General features: G+C 31.9%; 1 protein-coding gene across 1 annotated transcript; it reads right to left on the bottom strand.

The window, feature by feature from the left end:
- Window positions 1-89: 89 nt before the first annotated feature.
- Window positions 90-18,502, bottom strand: LOC130441855 (uncharacterized). The gene is made up of 4 exons (XM_056775669.1): window positions 18,342-18,502; window positions 15,424-15,528; window positions 12,644-12,764; window positions 90-248 (listed from the first exon to the last, which is right to left on the bottom strand). The coding sequence occupies exons 1-4, from the start codon at window positions 18,357-18,359 to the stop codon at window positions 190-192; spliced, it is 303 nt and encodes a 100-aa protein (XP_056631647.1). The 5' UTR covers window positions 18,360-18,502; the 3' UTR covers window positions 90-189.

Below are 18,502 nucleotides of genomic sequence, written 5' to 3'. Positions count from 1 at the left end.
ATCTTCCAAATCTAATTCCTAAAGAAAATATCTTGTAAACTATTTTGTGAAGTTAGGTATTTATAATAAAATATCATGATACAGGTAATTTCATATATATTTTTCTTTAATTACAAAAGCTTAATACTTTAATTACAATACTTAAGAAAAATTTTTTTTCCAATAACTAATTATTCATCTCCCTCTTCGTCAGGAATAATCTCGTCTCTCGAAATTATCATCGTCGTCCTCTACATTTTCTTCGCTCTCTGGAAAAGAAATTATTATAAATACGTGATATTACACATAAATGTTCATACAATTAATTCAATTAATGTTAAAAATTCCTCATCTGAAGTAGTATTGTCTAATTCATTGGATTTTAACAAAACGTCATATATAGATGATGGTACAATATTTCCATCTTGCCATTGAAAAGTATACTTTTCTTCCTCTATTCGCCATCCATAATCGTCTGGTTTCAATGTTGTAGGACATTTCAGATGGGCATTGCGCCATATACTTGATATATATTGAGTCCGTAAAAGTTGCTGCTTTAATTCTGATTCACAGGGTGGTAAATTGGATGCATCATAATTGACATATTTTTTAATAAAAGGTTCATTTTCATCATTTGCATTGTATGTTGAGATGAATTTGAAGTATCGGGCTTCATTGACGTTGTCTGCTTTGACCATATAAATTTGGCAAATGAATTTTTCGATTGTTTCAAATATCTCATTACTACGTCCGGTGATATGAGCATTTCCAATATCTGTTAATGCTTTTTGATATGGTATGGATTTGTTAAGGATTTCGAAAGGTTTTTTTTTGCTCTTCTGAAAAATGAAGGATTGACATAGCAACCCGTCAGTGCATGAAATGCTGGTAAGCTTGGTGACACACAGATCATTTCTTGCGCTTCCATAATGAAAACAAGTAGTCTTTTCTCTTTTTTCACTTATAAAAAATTATTACGCACAACTGATCACAATAATGTAGCGGAGATATGAAAAAAATATACAGTTGAGTCGAAAACTGACTCTAAAAACACTCAAATATGGAAAGAAACGGATATTGAACAATCAAGTATCCAAAAATAGTATAAAAATGCAATTCTTTGTGTATTTCGCTAGTAAATTAGAAGAAACTATGTAAGTTAACTTGCTCCGAAATAATCAGCGTTGCAACTGACAAACTTAACGGAAATTTGTCTTAAAATGTTCTACTCCCCTACCTAAGAATGTATTACCTGTATGTTAACCTTATATTCAGGTAAAAATTCTTTAGCTGAAGGGTCGACAGGGTCGGTAGAAGTTTGTGATGAAAATACTGTACTACCCGTCTTAGCAACTTTCGGTCCATTTTACAGATACTTGCAACCGAGCAAATCATCTGGCAATTTTTTTTTATATTCAAAATTGTCTAATTAAAAAAATACTCGAAAGCCAGATTTGTGAAGATACATTTTTTTAAATAAAAAAATTGCAATATGCAAAAAACAGTGGATATCGTTGCAACCGCGCTAACCCTGCCAGAAGTTGATTTTTCTACTTTAACTATATTAAATAACATATAGAAAAAGTTTCAGCCTTGTGAAAGTACCTTAGTCGAAGTGGCGACTAGCTCTCCGACTATTTTGAAGACCTCTACATTCACGTCTCACTATTTAATTGTTTTATTTGTAATACTTCGAGTATTGTCGCAAGAGCCAGTTCTTTTTCATTTATAGTATGAATAGCTTTCCGACGGTTGCTATTAGATTCTTGATTATGAATCGGTAGATAACTTATTACTGGCATTTCCCCACCTTACAATGACCTGTTATATGAGATTTTGATTCTTACTGTTACTATTTTAGAAAACGGTACCGCATGGCGCAAGATCTGGTAAATAAGGCATATGCTTAAACCTCCTGTCAGTCTATCCAGAATAAGCCAGCGCATTATCTTTATGGAGAACCCATGACTTGTCCTTCCACAGTTCGGGTTGTTTTCCTAATTTCATGACGAGAAACAACGTGAAAGTTGTTCGATAGTACAAAATTTTTTCAAGCTTTTTGTTGTGGAATCATCTAGAACGTCTTCTGGGATATATTAAAAACTCGATGAACATTCTTTACCACATGTAATTAGGAAGGATACGACTGTAGTGATTCAAGTGACAAGTGGCGATGCATTTATAACATAAGGTTTTACGGTAAGAACTATCGGTTTGGCAGAAATACTTCTTCTGCAGCACAGTCAGTCTCGTTATTTAAAGGCAAACCTCGTACAAACAATAAAAATAACTATTAGAATCACCGAATTTAAATATGAATTGGCACTGCAGGATAAATAGTATATTACGATATTAATTTGTTCGAAGAAGGAAAATAGATGACTGATGTCTAAGCTATTTCAAATTTCGACATATTGTGTAAAAAAATACCTGACAACATACAATGAGGAACGAAAAATATGAATACTAGGGAAGAACATATTACATATTAACTGGTATATAGGAAGTTCATTGAGAGTATGTGAATTATAGTATGAGATTCTTAGTACCCATCAAAATTTTTAGACAATACCTCATTATTTCATGTCTAGAAACATGTTCATCTCAATTATATATTTGTTTTGATAATCTGGGTTAGATAGATAGATAAAAGACAGCATGTGTGCTCTGAGATAAAAAAAATAGTGGGTGACTTAATGCGTTATTATACTAATTAAAAACAAGATTGTAAAAATTGGTTTAACTGAAGAAGACAATGATAAGTTCAAAATAAATATTTTAAAATAGAAATATTCCTTACATAATTATTATTGAAGATAACTGACGAAAAATATTTATTTTTATTTTAATCGAGAGATAAAATAATTGTTGTTGAATAGAATTAAGATATTTCTATACTAAAAATTAATCATCGAAATTTTAAAACTCAAGAGTTATCTCAAGAAAATCCTGGAAATAATATGTATAAGCAAGTTGTTAAATATGTAATTTTACGATGTAATAATAGTATTTCTCAAAAAAAATTACAAATACTTGATTGTCAGTTTTAGTCTACCTTTTCTAATAAAAATTCAGAAACTGTAGACATCTTGTGATGGAAAATAACACCTGTTCCCTTTTTTCTATTCCAACAATTTTTGTAAACTTTGGAAGCGACTAATACGTAGCAAATCAGTTTTTCACAAAATATTAAATCGAATTCTTTTTATTCGTTTTTCTTTTGGACAGAGTCTCGAGACTGCGACTCGCCTTCATTCCTGTAATGCTTTCGTAACATCTAAACGTTTAAACATTTTTGACAATTTTGGCGATCCGTTCATCAGCCACATGGTCCTTTCTTCAACCTATAACCTGTCTAACATCTTTCACTTCGCGAATTTGCCGTATGTCTCGACGCATCCAAAACTGTACAAATCAGCAGTAGAATGAAATAAACTAATAAACTATAGATCGATAACTTTTGCTCTCGCAAAATATTATATTTCAATATTAATATAGTTTTCCACGAGTTTGACTCAATTTACTGAGCTCTTTTTTAATTCCGAATAAGATAGCTCCAAAATATGCGACACACAAATGTCTTTTATCTGTCACTCCTGGACAATAAGGAAACCTCACATTTTTCGTATTAATATATCAGTTATGAAAAGTAATTAAGTAAAAACTTCAAACAGCATTATTACAGACACAGTTTTTTCATCTTGAACTTCTTGTCCAATGTTAATTTCAATTGAAACTGTTTTCTGAAACTCTTATTTTCTAAAAAACTTCGGCTTTACTGTTAGATTTCCATCCTCTGTTTTGTTTTATTTTCAGAATGTCCGCTCCTGAGTTTGCCAAGAGATACGCTGATGAGTGTCTGAAACAATATCCTTTGTATCCTTTAACATTAGATAGACCCAGGTACTGAGCAATCTTTGCTGTTATTTATGCCCACGGGTTATATGCAACATTTTCCATTATAATATCGCACAAAAATCTGCCATGCTCTACAGCAGGAGGTCTATTACGAGTATTTCTATATTTTTTGAGGAAGTCAACCAGATTGACACCTGCAATGTTTCCAGCAGTGACCACAAATTCGCAAATAACATGTGTTTTGCTTTCTGGAACTGTAATTTTAAAAAAGGTGAATTCATCAAATACATCTCCTCGTACGAACGTCAATTCATTTTTCCTGCAGACTCCCGCAATCCCTATTATCATTGCAACCTAAGAAACAGATTTATTTAATAATAAATTATAAACATATCGTAAATTAAGTCGTACTTTTGTAAATAAAAATATTTCGTTTTCAGCCTCTTTTATAAATCTTTCCACATTCTCCTTCGTCAAAATCTCCGATATAAGCTTATTGTACTTCTTGATATCGACATTTTTGCTCCTTGTGAGTTCAGATCTCAACTTGATGTTCTAGCTGGTAAATCATCCAATTGAGCCGCAGCGTGAGATCATCTCATGATGAAGAATTAATCGCCTCTTCTTATTGCCTGATGACATATTGATAATGCCATTATTATCAATACTCACTAATTAGAATACTTTGGATATTGAAGAAAAATAGTGAACTAAAACAACGATAAGTGCATTATCATCACTTGAACATTCCGGGCGAAGCGGGGCGCGGCATGGCATTGGTCCAAATCAAAGACACTATTGTATACTACAAATAAAAAGCTGCATGGGAGGGGCCAGTGCAGTATTGTTGCAAAAGCCGCTAGAATAGGTGTAGTACGGCATCATATTATCATACTCCGTGACATTGTTTGTATTTGTCTGTTGCCCAATTTTCTTAAACATGTCTGACAGGATACAGATGATAAAACAGATGATAACGCTAACGAAAAACAAATGATGATGAATATTTATGAAAAAGAAATGATGACAATACTGTTGGTGATGTTATTTGGAAAATGCCAAATATTTCAGGAGTATCTTCTTCAAGTGTCTACCGAATCGATCGTGAGTCCAGATTTAATCATTCAGTAGCTGACCCAAAAAAGTATCCATTAAGAAAAAAATAACAGTTCAATTGATAATTTCAACAGGAGCGCCATGAAAAGAATTGTTCACAATTTTTTCTTTCAAAATGATTTACCCAAAGGAGATGAAGTTCTGACAGTGGTTAACGGAGATAAGGACTTGCCGAATTTTAAAAGATCGACATTTTATAATGTATTAAGAGGAATGGGTTTTCCACACAAAAAACGATTTTGTTATTAGAAAAAACAGAAATAATTGTGTGGAGGTGATAGTTCTTAGAAAGATTTAGAAAATAGAAAAATTGACTATCTGAATGAGACATGGGTAAATGCTGGACACACTAAGGATAAAGTTTGGTTGGACTCTTCCATAAAATCCTTAAAGCAAGCATTTTTGGATGGACTTTCCACTGAATTAAAAAACTCATCAAGTAGGTAATATTTAAAAAACTATTTTACAAACTTTTATTTAGTGTCATCTGTCTGTATCTACTCGTATTTGTGTAATCAAATCTAAAAAGTTCATTTTGATTGACATCTACTTATAGCACTATATCTTCTCTTCTTATTTTATTTTCTCCTGAAGTGAATAATGTCCATGCTTGAATTGATTATTACAATTTTTTAGCTGTAGTATAGTGCTTTATCTTTATATATTTACTTAGAAAGTAGAGAAAAGTAATTTCTTTTTCACTTTTCCGTTAACTACAAACTACACTTTCCAATGAAAAAATGTTATGATTGAGGTTATTTTTATAAATATTACAAGGCTTTCACCAGAAATATAAGAAACAGTCAGTGTTAAAAATATAAATAGCATCTTACTGAATATTTTTGTTGTCTTACATTAGCTGGCTGTTGGATGGTTACTAAACTATTAAACTATGTTTTGAAAAAGATAAAAGCAATCGAAATAAATTCCTGGCTTCAAATTTGTTAAAAAGCAACACATTTTGACTGAATCATTTATTTGAAGTTAATTCAACTTCAAATTACTTAAGAGGTACCTAGTTAATTCTCAATGCCCATTTCGCATACTTCAGGAAGTAGATATACATTAATATCGGACAAATTGTCGTTAGAAAAAATCTAAATCTAAACCAAAGGAATTCAATTTGTAAGTCTATTTATAATAAGACTTTTTGGAAACTATGATATGGGATCGGATAGATTGGGTATCCTAACGCAGAACGAGATTTTTATCAGCTGTTCGGGGCGTCGCACTCTGTTTTCGGTGGTGGAAATTTTTTGTTTTTTGACGCTGAATTCGAACGTGAATTGCATTCACGTTGCACTAGAATGAGATTGAAATATATGACATAATATCGAGCGAAAAGTTAAACATGTTTTACCGAATATAATTAACGCAAATCAATTCGATTAATCGAATTAAAAATTATCGTTAAATCTAGCGAGAAAAGGTTTTGTTAGCAACTGTTAAATCGCGTGTTTCATAAAATATGAAATGAATTATTCATAGTTGCATTGAAATTTATAAAACCAATTAAAAATTAATAAAAATTTTTATAGTAACCAGAATCAATATTTCAATTAATCAATATTTCTATCAACGTCAATTTGAATATTGAATTTTGAAACCTATGAATTTAAATATTTTCACAAGAATACGATTCAAAACCACCGGAAATTTTTATTTTATTATTTTTATATATTCATATATTTCTTTTATTGTATTTGTCCATAATTTCAGTCTCAGACGATGAATACATAAGTATTCGAAAGCTCGGAAAATATATTAAAGTTAGTCCACTTTGGTGTTTCATTGCCACGTTCCCAATAAGAAACCACTTCTTTACAACTCACAATACACATACAAATATGGGATACTTTCAAACCATCTCAAGAACTTATGGTCAAATAGCTGTTATATATATAGAATGGTCATATGACCAAACTTGAGGTAACTTAATATTTTACGACTTAGTCTCTAAGAAGTCGCGCTGTTTACCAAGGGAATGAAGGTAGTGAGATGTACTTTAGACCTTCGTTTTGGAATTCAATGTGTTTGATGATTTTCTCTTTCTATATATCAGTACTTAGTTATCTTGGTATTTAAGACACATATGTCTCAAGGTAAAAATTACATTTCGTAATCCGGAACCCGTTCGATGACTAATGAAAATATCAAAAGCAGACGTGATACGCTACAAAATGTAAATTTCCTTGAATGGTACACTCGTGACTGTTTTTTATGGTTCAGTGTCGGAGATAAGACTTGTTCAAAATAAAATCATTCAATTAATTAAATTAGATTGATGTGATAATATCAACAAGAATAAGCACATTTTGCTTTATTATTACCATATTTTTATATCAAAATATATTTATATACTGTGAAGTAATCTTTAATTAGACTTTGTGCCTAACCAAATAATTCGTACACAAACAGTATTTTAGTCAAGCCAATGGATTTTTGTTTTTTTCAATTTCTTCGGGGGGTTTTAGCTTAAGTGCTTTTTTATTATCCTTATTTATAAGTTTTATCTTTTTTTTAATATTATTGGTCTAGTATCGAATTATAGATCACTGATGTTTGCTATTTTGGTAAAACTTTTAAAAGAAAATAAATCTAGGCAAATAAGTGAAAATAAAATATTCCTTGGAAACACTCAATTTATATTTAGTTTTTCAATGCTTTGTCCAAATTTGATACGGACGGGTAAATCGAATCGCTACGGACACACCATCTGGTGAGGAGGGATAAGGTCGTGGAAAAGTCGTAATGGTGGCATTTCTTGAGATTGAAGGGGTATTCGACAATACCCAATACCCCACTCGAGAGACGTGACGCCAAAATCTACCCCGTAAGGATAAGGCTATGCCTTCACAAGTGTCAACCAAATTAAACAATGTAATTGTCGAGACTATAGCAGTCAGGGGCTACCCGAAGGATGGAGTACAGTCTCCAACTCTGTGGAGTCTGCTCGCTGACGACTTGATCGCTGATCAAAATATGGCAGGCTTGTACACACAGGCTTACGCTGATGACTTACCTATCGTCTGCCCTGAATGCGAATGGTGGATAGGTGGGCAATTCGAAGGGCTGGGGATTAACCCTAAGAAAACCAAGCTCCTCCTTTTCACTAGAAGGCGCACACTAGAGCCGTAAAATATTTGGGAGGAACCCTGGATACAAAACTGCTCTGGTACGAAGACGTGGTCAACATTATAAAAGGCCACTTGCTCCATCTGGACATGCAGAAATGCCTTCGGTTGTACATGAGGTCTTTCACCTAAGATCCTCCACTAGATTTATACATCAATGGTGAAACCTCTTTTCACATACGGCTGAAAAGGTGTGCTTTAGGCTAGTGTTGAAGTGCTAAAGAGTCCTACGGAACCTGGTGAGTGATGGCTGCAAGATCCAGCTCGTTTTGATTTCCGTTTACTCGGGCAACAAAAGCAACGACGAGGTGGACTCACTTGCCAGACTGGAATCTGCGAACTCACTCATCTTTGGCCTCGGCAATGATGGAAAGATACACCTGGCATGAGACAAGGGGAGGCACATATAGATGGACCTTGTGCATCTCACACCAAACAACTGCTCATACTAAATAAGCGTGAAATCCGATTAGTGACCGGACTTTTAATCGAACACTCCCATCTAAGACCCCATCCATCTCTACACCATGGGCATTACGGACAAACCAAAGTTATTGGTACATGGAGGAGAATGAAACCGCAGACCACGTCATCTGTGAGTGCCCTGCATTCATACGAGCGCGGTTATACACTTAAACAAGCCTCACAGCTTGCCTAATGATATCAAAGGACTCAAGCCAGAGCGCCTGATCCGCTTCTCAAAGGACATCGGCCTTTGGTAATGTGAAGTGGGGCATGATAGGCCTATCAAAAGGCCTATGTGCTCAAAAGCCACTTGGTCACCCACAATGTAACTAGGAACTATAAAGTATTCGAGTGGCACAAAGCATTCATTGAAGGTCGTGAAGTCATCACAGACTTACCTCATGCGAGTTACCCATCCTCTGTTACCTCTGTTAACGAAAATAACATCAATAAAGTTGAGAGAGGAGTGCTCGAAAATCTTCGGCAGCTGAGAGATGAGCAGACGCTCTTAACATAGATCGATTCAACATATTTTAGTTCATGTTTTGGGAATGAAGCGTATCAATGCTAGACTCGTGACAAAATACACAAATCTTATGCAAACACAACGTTGAGTATACGTCCCAAAAGATCTAGTAAAGGGCACTGCATCAACACGATATGTGAGTCTATGAATATGACGTCGAAACTACCCAATAATTCAGTCAATGGCGCCCAAAAAATAAGCCTAAACCGAAAAAAACGACGTCAAAATCAGTCAATAATCAAAGTAACGCCCATCGCTTCCTTCGATTACCTTAGTGTGGTTCACCATAAATATTTTCCATAGGTCAATAAGGAGTACTAATTAGTCGTTTAGAAGAGTGTAGCTTTTAGCTTATTCCATTGTTGTAGTGCATTCTCTCCTATTGTTGATCTTGTGTATAGCAACTTTAATATTTAACATGTTTTTTCTCGCCCTTATTTTTATATATATAGCTTTAGTTCTATATTAATTCTCATCTATTTTCTTTGACACTAATATTCTTCTGAGCATTCGAAAGCTTTCTTTTCCTTTTGTTTGTTAAGAAAATATCTTACACTAAACACGTCATATAATAACACGATGTTTACGTGAACCCAGCTCAGAACAAATCTGTTAATTAACTATTAACTTATATCCTGTTTTCGATGGAAAATAATTTTTATCAATATTTTCGAAGTCAATAATAATTAAAATTTCATAAATAATTATGTCCATAGAAGTTGATACACAAATTTTGTTCGAAGTTTCTTGACTAACCTGATAAACATAATTAAAAAATATCAAACTATAAGTTTCTTCCCTAGACCTTATTACAGACTAAAGCCTATTTTTATGTATTGTAAGTCTGCCAACTTGGTAGGTTAGTATTTTAAAAAAATATAAAATTTTTAATATTGCTATATCATAATTTCAGTCTCCGATAACGAATATATAAATATAGGTGTTTAATTTTGCCACTAAAAAAACGCTCATAAACTATTTGGCAAAGATTTCATTCGCTGCCTTATTAAAAAACTGTCATAGCTTAAAAATTTAATTTGTTATTGAGCGAAAAGTTTGAAAGAAGATATCGCCAAAACCATCAAAAGGTTATATTTAGGAAATAATATTTTAATAGTATATTAATCGATGAGAGGCTAATGATGGCTGTTAATCATTAGAATAATTGTGGAAATTGTAATAACAATTACTCGTGAATAAAATACTAAACATCATTTGCAAAAGAAACGCAATTTAAATGTAAACTAGATAATTAATAGTAATTTTACTAGTTATCGAGAGTTATGTATGTATTTTTGTTAAAATCTTCCATAATTTTTCTTCCATTCTCCAGTTTTTTGATGACTTACTCTGGCCAAAAAAAATTGATGATTTGGTGCTACTTTTCGATATTCATACAGTGTAAAAGTCTTGTCTCTTCTCAGTCGATGGCATTCGAACTTGCTATTTAGGAATGCTTGTAGCTCATTACAATTTTCCACTTAGATGTTATGGTAAATATTCAGGTAATGTTCAATCATTAAACAGAAAAACCAAGGTAAGGATGACTTCCAATCCATCAAATTCTTGAATGCTGCATTATATTTCCCTAAACTGCACTTTCTGGAACCGTTAATGATCAGATTAAACTTCAAGCTTTCATAAGAGCATATTCTAGCAATATAGATGGTTTCAATGGTACACGATGAAGAAGCTAGTCGTAACGTATGATATCTCTATTTATTATGAAATCGCACTGTTCGAGAGAAAATGCACTCATTCTGGCAACATCGAGGACAATTGAAGCACTGGTACTTTAAAATTTAACAAATAAAAAACATTCTGAATATAAAATTTATTACACAATATTATAATTTAATATAACAATAAATAACAGTATAAAAATTTAAGGGTAAAACAAACGCACAATCACAGCCAGAATAACTTTCACCCATTTCCATTTATATAATAATGTTAATGGGTGTAATTAATTTTTATGAAAATGATTAAGTTCATTATCTGGATCAATTAACAACAAGGTCAATTTTTCTCTCAAAAATATCATATTACGAAAGATTATATATTACGTATAGTTATATAATAACTACCATACTATTATAAGATGATTTTCAATAATAATTTCCTGTATAAATTGAAAGTAATTTTGTTTGCAATACTTGTATTAATTTTATAAAATATTGTTCAGCAATTTCTGGCACGAATTGTAGAAGAAAGAAAAGCAATTTGTCAACATACACTAAAGTAACATATGAAAAACAATACTATTCTTTAAAATAAACTCTTTTGGATTGGTTTTGAGAATGAAACATCACTAGCAAGTGCAAAACATGATGAATATCGAACTTATTCTAGCTAAAACATTTGTGTACTGAGCTTTGCAGATGACCTAGAATTCATGCTGAACAAGGTAAGTGTAACATACTTCAACTGGGAGGATTGTAGATAATTATTATTAAAACCGAACTTTTACTGTTTAATCAGAATCCAATTTTGGTATTAATAAATTTTAATGTAGACATAAAACACATTTCAAAGTAAAAGGAACGTCTTGGGCTAACAAAAAAATGCAAAAAAATTGGATTTGTGAGAACATATTCGAAATGACACCAAAAGAAAATAATTACAAGAGACAGTGCCATGTTTGGATGAGTTCTGGATCATAAATTCAACACAAAACGTAGATTTTTTGACTACAGACAGTGTATGAGTGTATCAAGGAAAATTTCTTGAATGTTTCAGGCATCCCATGAATGAATGAAAACAAATTACCAAAGAAAATATTCCAGTGGATATCAAATTACGGAAAATAGGGTGAACACGAAGATCGTGTAATGAGAGCATTCGGTAATACATGTAATGGAGTAAAAAATGCGCCAAAAAATAGAGGCCGAAGTTAATTGCTCGAATCGACTTTATGGTACAACACTAGAACATTTAAAATTGATACATCTTCATTGAACTATTAGCTAGTTCTTTATATAGTTTCAATATTAATCTTATTTTTTGCTACAAATTGTAAAATAAATTATGAATGTTTAAATTTTCTATAAAATATATCTTTCTATGATTGTCAATTAATTAACTGTGTAAATTTGATGCCAAAAGCCATTTGCAAATTAATAAGCAAATTTCTCTGTTTAATTAAAATTATTTCTCTCTCGGTTTGAAATGCGCTACGATACTGAACACACTGTTTACCATCACTATACCAACATTTACAATTACACTATCGCGCGCTTAGATAACCAAGTTATCGTCTTCAGAGAACTCTACCTTCAGTGTCTGAAGATGATAATATTGTGAGTGTTGTTGTAGTGGTGGTGTAAACAGTGTGTTCAGTATGAATGTCACCAACGGTTCCAGAAATTTCAACTTAGTGCAACTCGATATAATTAATTTTAAAAAATCATCTTAATAATAAAAATTACCAATAATAAATACCCGTGATTATATAAAGCACATAATTAAAAATATGACTAAAAAATTATCCCGTAAATCATGATTATCACACTGAACGGATAGACTTCTGATAATTGGAAAGTATCGACATCTTATATCATTTTACCATAATTAATATATTTATAACACCAACTATGAACTTCGTCTTCTTCGTTACAGCACATTGGATAAACTAGGCTCGATTTCGTCTGCTTTGCACATCTCTGGCACATTTCACGTTTCGTAGCCTGTAATAAAAATAACCATCGTAATTTGACAGGTCTCTTATTAAACAATCCATCTTCAATATACTAGTGTTGCTAATTAAATTCTAAGATAAACAAATAAAAATATTTATAATTGTATATGGCTCTATAGTTTTTCAAACTATTCTCTCTTTTGCATGCATTCGAATCAATTGTCGAAGTCTAAACATCGAATTGTGGATAACTCATCCATTCGATATTTTGACTGTTCAAAAACGTCGCTCGTTGCTCTATGAAACGGTGACGACATGTCCAGTTATTCCGAAAAAACCGACTTCTAAGTGCTACGTACGCAAATAACTTTTGTTGGGTTTGGCTCGTTTTGAAAGACCCATACAGTCGATTTCTGTTTAGTTTCGGGTTCATATAAATAGATTCATGGGTCGTGCCTGTCACGATCTTATAGACGTGGCATTCCTAGTACAAGAAACATATTTGATATTAGATTAGCAATATATAATCGCAAGCGGGAAAAGACGGGAGTAAAATCATAATAAAATGTAGACCTCAATCAGTTTTATCAAAACATTTCTCCATATAATTTAATATCAATATCTACGAAGGTTGAAATCAAATCTTTTTTGAAACATATTAACTATCAATAATAGTTATTTATACTACAAGGGATGTAAGTAAAATTTACTAGTCGAGAATGATTTTGCAAGAAATAGCAACGGCCGAGAATAAAGTTGGAGACTTGGAGAGTTGGAGACTACTTACAACCTGTTGTCAAAGTCAAAGTCCTCCAAAACAATATCAAAATGCGTTGCTTACAAAGTAGTGAGGAGAAAAACTACGTTTACCTACACATTGTCACCTTTGGAGTTACAACAACCTTTTAATTTTATTTTAATATCTAAGTAGCAGGAGTATCCAAGTCCTCTCGCAATCAGATTAGAAATATATTTACAATACTGACGTGATTAAAAAAAGTCTCTAGTTTACAATATTCCTATTGAGAACCAGATAATATCCAGTTTATTTGGTGCACCGCTTCGATGTTTTCTTTTCATAGTACAATAAAATCACAATCTGAAAGGTAAGCCTGCATTTTTCAATAATATATAGCATACCCAAGGTAAGGCAATTTGGTCATTACTCAAGAACTAATAACACGGCGTCACTTCGTCCGCATCTGCCCAGCAATGGGCCTATCTCTGTCAGTTTTATTTCAAGTCTGAAGTCGATAGTAAGTTTGGTTTGTGATTTTTGCATATTTTTCCTAATTGGACTATGAGTAACTCACAGTACAAGAAAAGTGTCGCGATCGTTAATGAAATCTGGCGAAAACTTGGCGGGATCAATCGTAAGTTGCATTTCAGGTATGAAGTCAAGTGTATGTAAAAAACTAGTGTATGTCATTGGAAAAGCAATTTAAACAAGTATATCACAGTTACATTTGTGTTTTATATCATGATACAGACGAAAATCATTCTATACCATAGTACAATTTGTACATGCGAAACGCGCATATGAATTGGATACATAGGGAAGTCTTTCTGTAGTATGGTATTCAACTATGTTGATGCCATTTTTGGTTAGCTTGGTTCAATCCAATATTCACACCCAGATTGCCATGATGCCATGATGACCTACCTACCTCAATATAATTTGCTTCTTATTCGACAGAAACATTTATTTAAATCCAGTGACTGTTGTATTAATTGAGATGAAAGTGAACTTTTTTGTCAAGACATAACCAAAAAAATCCATGATCTCTTATTGCAAAATTGACTTGTATCTATTAGAAATAATATAACTAATCCTGAACTGAACATTGGGTACCAAGAAGTTTAACAGATGCCCACAAGCCAATTCGAAAAAACATTGCAGTGACCTTTTAATAAAATATTGACAAAAAATATTCTGGCAAGATTAGTAGCAATGGATAAGTCATGGATACATCACTGTGATATGGAGACCAAAATGCAATGGGAGAGTTGCTCACTACCATGATGAAAAAATGCAACTTTCAGTTACGATCGTCATTTTGATTTGCTGACAGTGTAATTTCAATAGATTATCTGCTGAAGGAGGCCCTAAATTTAAGTGTTTATTATGGAAATCTATTCCAAAATTACCAGAGGCGATAAAAAAAAATCACCAAGGAAAGTTACATCAGGATAACGCACCCAGCCACAGGTCAGCCATTGGACTAGCCACAATAGCGCAGACAATAATTATCAGCTGTTCCCTACCCTTGAGAAGTATTTATTTTCTTCGGATAATAAGGTAATATGTATGATAAATTAGTAGTTTACAGACATTGAACAACCTTTTTTTGATTATAAATGATAGGACATCTATAGGAAGGGTGTGTTAACTTTAATAGAAACTATTTCTATCAAAAATCAAAATAATACTTTGATAATTTTTTATTGTAGGAAGGCCAGTGCTGGAGCAAAGGGGGTAGGTATTATTTTTTATCTTTTCGGTTCTTTTAACAAACTGTATCAAAACTGTATAGTATCAAAAGTTCTAAATTTTAAGGATTGGTTGGAAATAAGGAAGTAAATTTAGGAACTTATTATTTTTATAATTCTTATTGTCCTCTAAGCACATATGTAGATGTGATTAAGTTATTTGTAAACATATGTTTCTTTCATATAGATATAATAACAACATAAATAATATTACTTACATCAGCTACCTCACAATAATGTTTTGGATGCCAATCTGCCGGTTTGGCTGTAGTTTTGTAGGATATTATTACTAGTATGATGGAAATAATTATTATTCTCAGCGACTGTAACAAATTTGTCAAATATAGTACATTTCTCCAAAAGTTTTCAGATTTTTTTATTTTGCATTTTATCTCTATACTGAAAATTCAATTATTACCATATTACAAGATTGTTAAAAACAAAAAAAAAATCTTTGGTTTTTTTCTTAGGAAGATGTTTTATCTACGAGGTGTGCTAAAAATTTTTATACCACCAACGATTTACATTTTAATGTCGATGTATATTTGTATATTTCTAATAGAAAGTGAAATAAGGGCAAAAAACAAATAATTTAAGCATATTCCAGGAACTAAAATTATGTCACATCTTATAACATGTAACTCACTCATTTTTCAGTGAATAAAAGTGTTAGTGTTGTGATGAAGTGAGAAAACAGAAAAACGATAACAATCAAAATGTGTTTTTGCCGATGTAGTTGTGTTAATTAGTAGAGAAGAAAGAGAACTTCTCAAAACGCTAGGAATATTGAATGAAAAATTAAATAGAGCAAATGAAAATAGATAAAAATAAAACAATGATAACAGTAATAGAAAAGAAAAACCAATGCAATGTAATGTAATGTAATAAATGCTAAATATAGAGTGTATATACTACAATAACAAGAACGAATACTAGGGAAGGGAAAGGTATCAATAAATGAATAGTGTAAGCCAATTCCGTTGGCTACTAACGAAAAGGTTCAAAAACAAAATTCAAGAAGTAGATATTTGAAAAAGCAGTTGGAGACAAAATATACAATTGTTATAGAAATGAAGATATAAGGCAATGACTAAACGTGAAATCAAAAACATGATAGATCAAGAAAGTGTATCTGTGTAGATAAGATCATATCTTAGTGTGTAATGTGGTGTAATGACAAATTTGAGCTCGTTCTGACCTATTTAGTGAGATTTGCAGTATCTGTTGAGAAGCAGGAATTTTAAATAACACTTCAAGTTTTGTACCTTGTGGCCTGTTTGCAAGTGGTTTGAGCGACTGAAACCTACTAACCGAATTTAGAAACGTGCAACTTCTCGTTTTCAGATAAAAAACCAAAGACAATCACCAATTCTGCAATTTCTAGTCATCTATTCACCGACTGACTAAATTTTCTATAAATTTTAGCAGATCCATAAAATGCAGTCTTAAACTTAAATTGTAAATTGTGGCATTTTCATATTCAGGAATGAAGATAAAAAACATTAACGACTAGAAGAATGTCAAAGTTTTATAACTAAAATGAGTTATAGTTCCGGTAAAATATTTAATACGAAGCGATTTGACGGAAGAGTGACCATTGACGTTACGGTGTCAGTGATTATACTGATCTCCATCATTTTCCTAATCTATCAAAATTCCACATATATCTGACAGATAGATTAGCTTTAATTATCATATAAGTTATTGGGTGAATATGGAAAAAATATTGTCCTGAAAGTGCTCCATGATTTTTTACGCGGCTTTTTTGTTTTTAAAACTACCCCATATGTTAATAAATCCGTGCTTACACACTAAGCGATATAAATGAGTATCTAAGATGCCACTGGTATCCAAAATTGAAACTTTTATTTAGATATATTTCACATTAGAATGAACTTGTATACAAAGATCGCTTTTTATAATAATAAGGTCTTAGACACAGTATTTTGGGATTCCTAAGATGTATCTTCATTGATTATTTACAAAAAAACAACTGGTCAATATTATGATTACTTAATGATGAATAAAACGACCCCATTTGTTAAAGAAAAGAGTTTTGGTCCATGACAACAATGTACCTGCCCATTCATCAGGCTCATTCGTCATATTCACATAATTTGACTCCCTCCGATAACTAGTTACACTGAGTGTGTAGGGTTAAAGATTATTAGACACTTGAGGAAGTAAAAAATGGGAGAAAGATAAATGATAAAAAACAGTTACAGCAAAAGGAAAAAAACAGGTTGCGAGAAAAAAGTACCGTATATTGTTTTTTTAAAAACAAAATAAGAATATCATTTTAATAATTATCCTCCATAGTCTGCCCTTGCCAATTTACTTATCACAATGTTGAATCTATCTGGAACCCTTATAAATGTGAGTAATCTTATGTGATCAGATAGGAAAACTTTTAGCGGCCAATAAAACTTAATGCGTTGTTTAAGATCTATGTTTCTCGACAGACACTGCAAACACTACAGTCAATTGCTGGAAATATAGACATATTGTCATTGCCAACAAGCCAAAAGTGTGTAAAAAATCAAAAAGTTATAGACTGCCAGTCAGCTGATGTGTGTTATCATTAACTATAGTGATGTGGAAATTCTCAATATAATTGGAAGTATTCATCTAGATGACACGTTTATAGTAATATGTGATCTAACAATGATCTACCCTTGAATAGCTTCTATGCCCACATTTTCATGAATTATTATCAACTACTGATCGACCCATATGTTCATTATACCAATAATTCTATAAAATAGAAATTAACGCTAAAAACTTAACAAACAAAAGACCAGAATTAAATGACAAGAGATAATTTTGAATAAAAATGTATGAAGTGTTGATATATGTGAATTATTTTCATGTTTTCATAATGTATCCATCAAAGAATCAGCCTTAAACTTCACAGCGAAAATGAAAATCCGTATGCAAAATTGCACAAAATATTATAAAAGGCTAGTAGATAGTCGAAGGATAATATTTTGAAAAATTAAGGAATACCAGGTGCTTTTCGGTAAATTTCAATATCCGTTTTCATAGATTACATACAATTTTATCTATTAAATTATTATATGTCTTGTATAAACATAAAATGTTATTATCTAAAGTTAATAAAATCATAGTAACTAACCTTGTTAGGTATCGCCATATTCAAAATTAATATTTTAGAATAAAAATCCGGTATCACCAGCACTAAAACACAAGACGTATTGATCTCATGAAGCTCTCTATAGATTTATATAAATCATATGTAGGTTAAAAGTCGATTTGATAAAATTGTTATATCATAAT

Source organism: Diorhabda sublineata, chromosome 3 (assembly GCF_026230105.1).
Source record: "Diorhabda sublineata isolate icDioSubl1.1 chromosome 3, icDioSubl1.1, whole genome shotgun sequence".
NCBI lineage: Eukaryota > Metazoa > Arthropoda > Insecta > Coleoptera > Chrysomelidae > Diorhabda > Diorhabda sublineata.
This window is presented reverse-complemented; position numbering and strand designations above follow the sequence as displayed.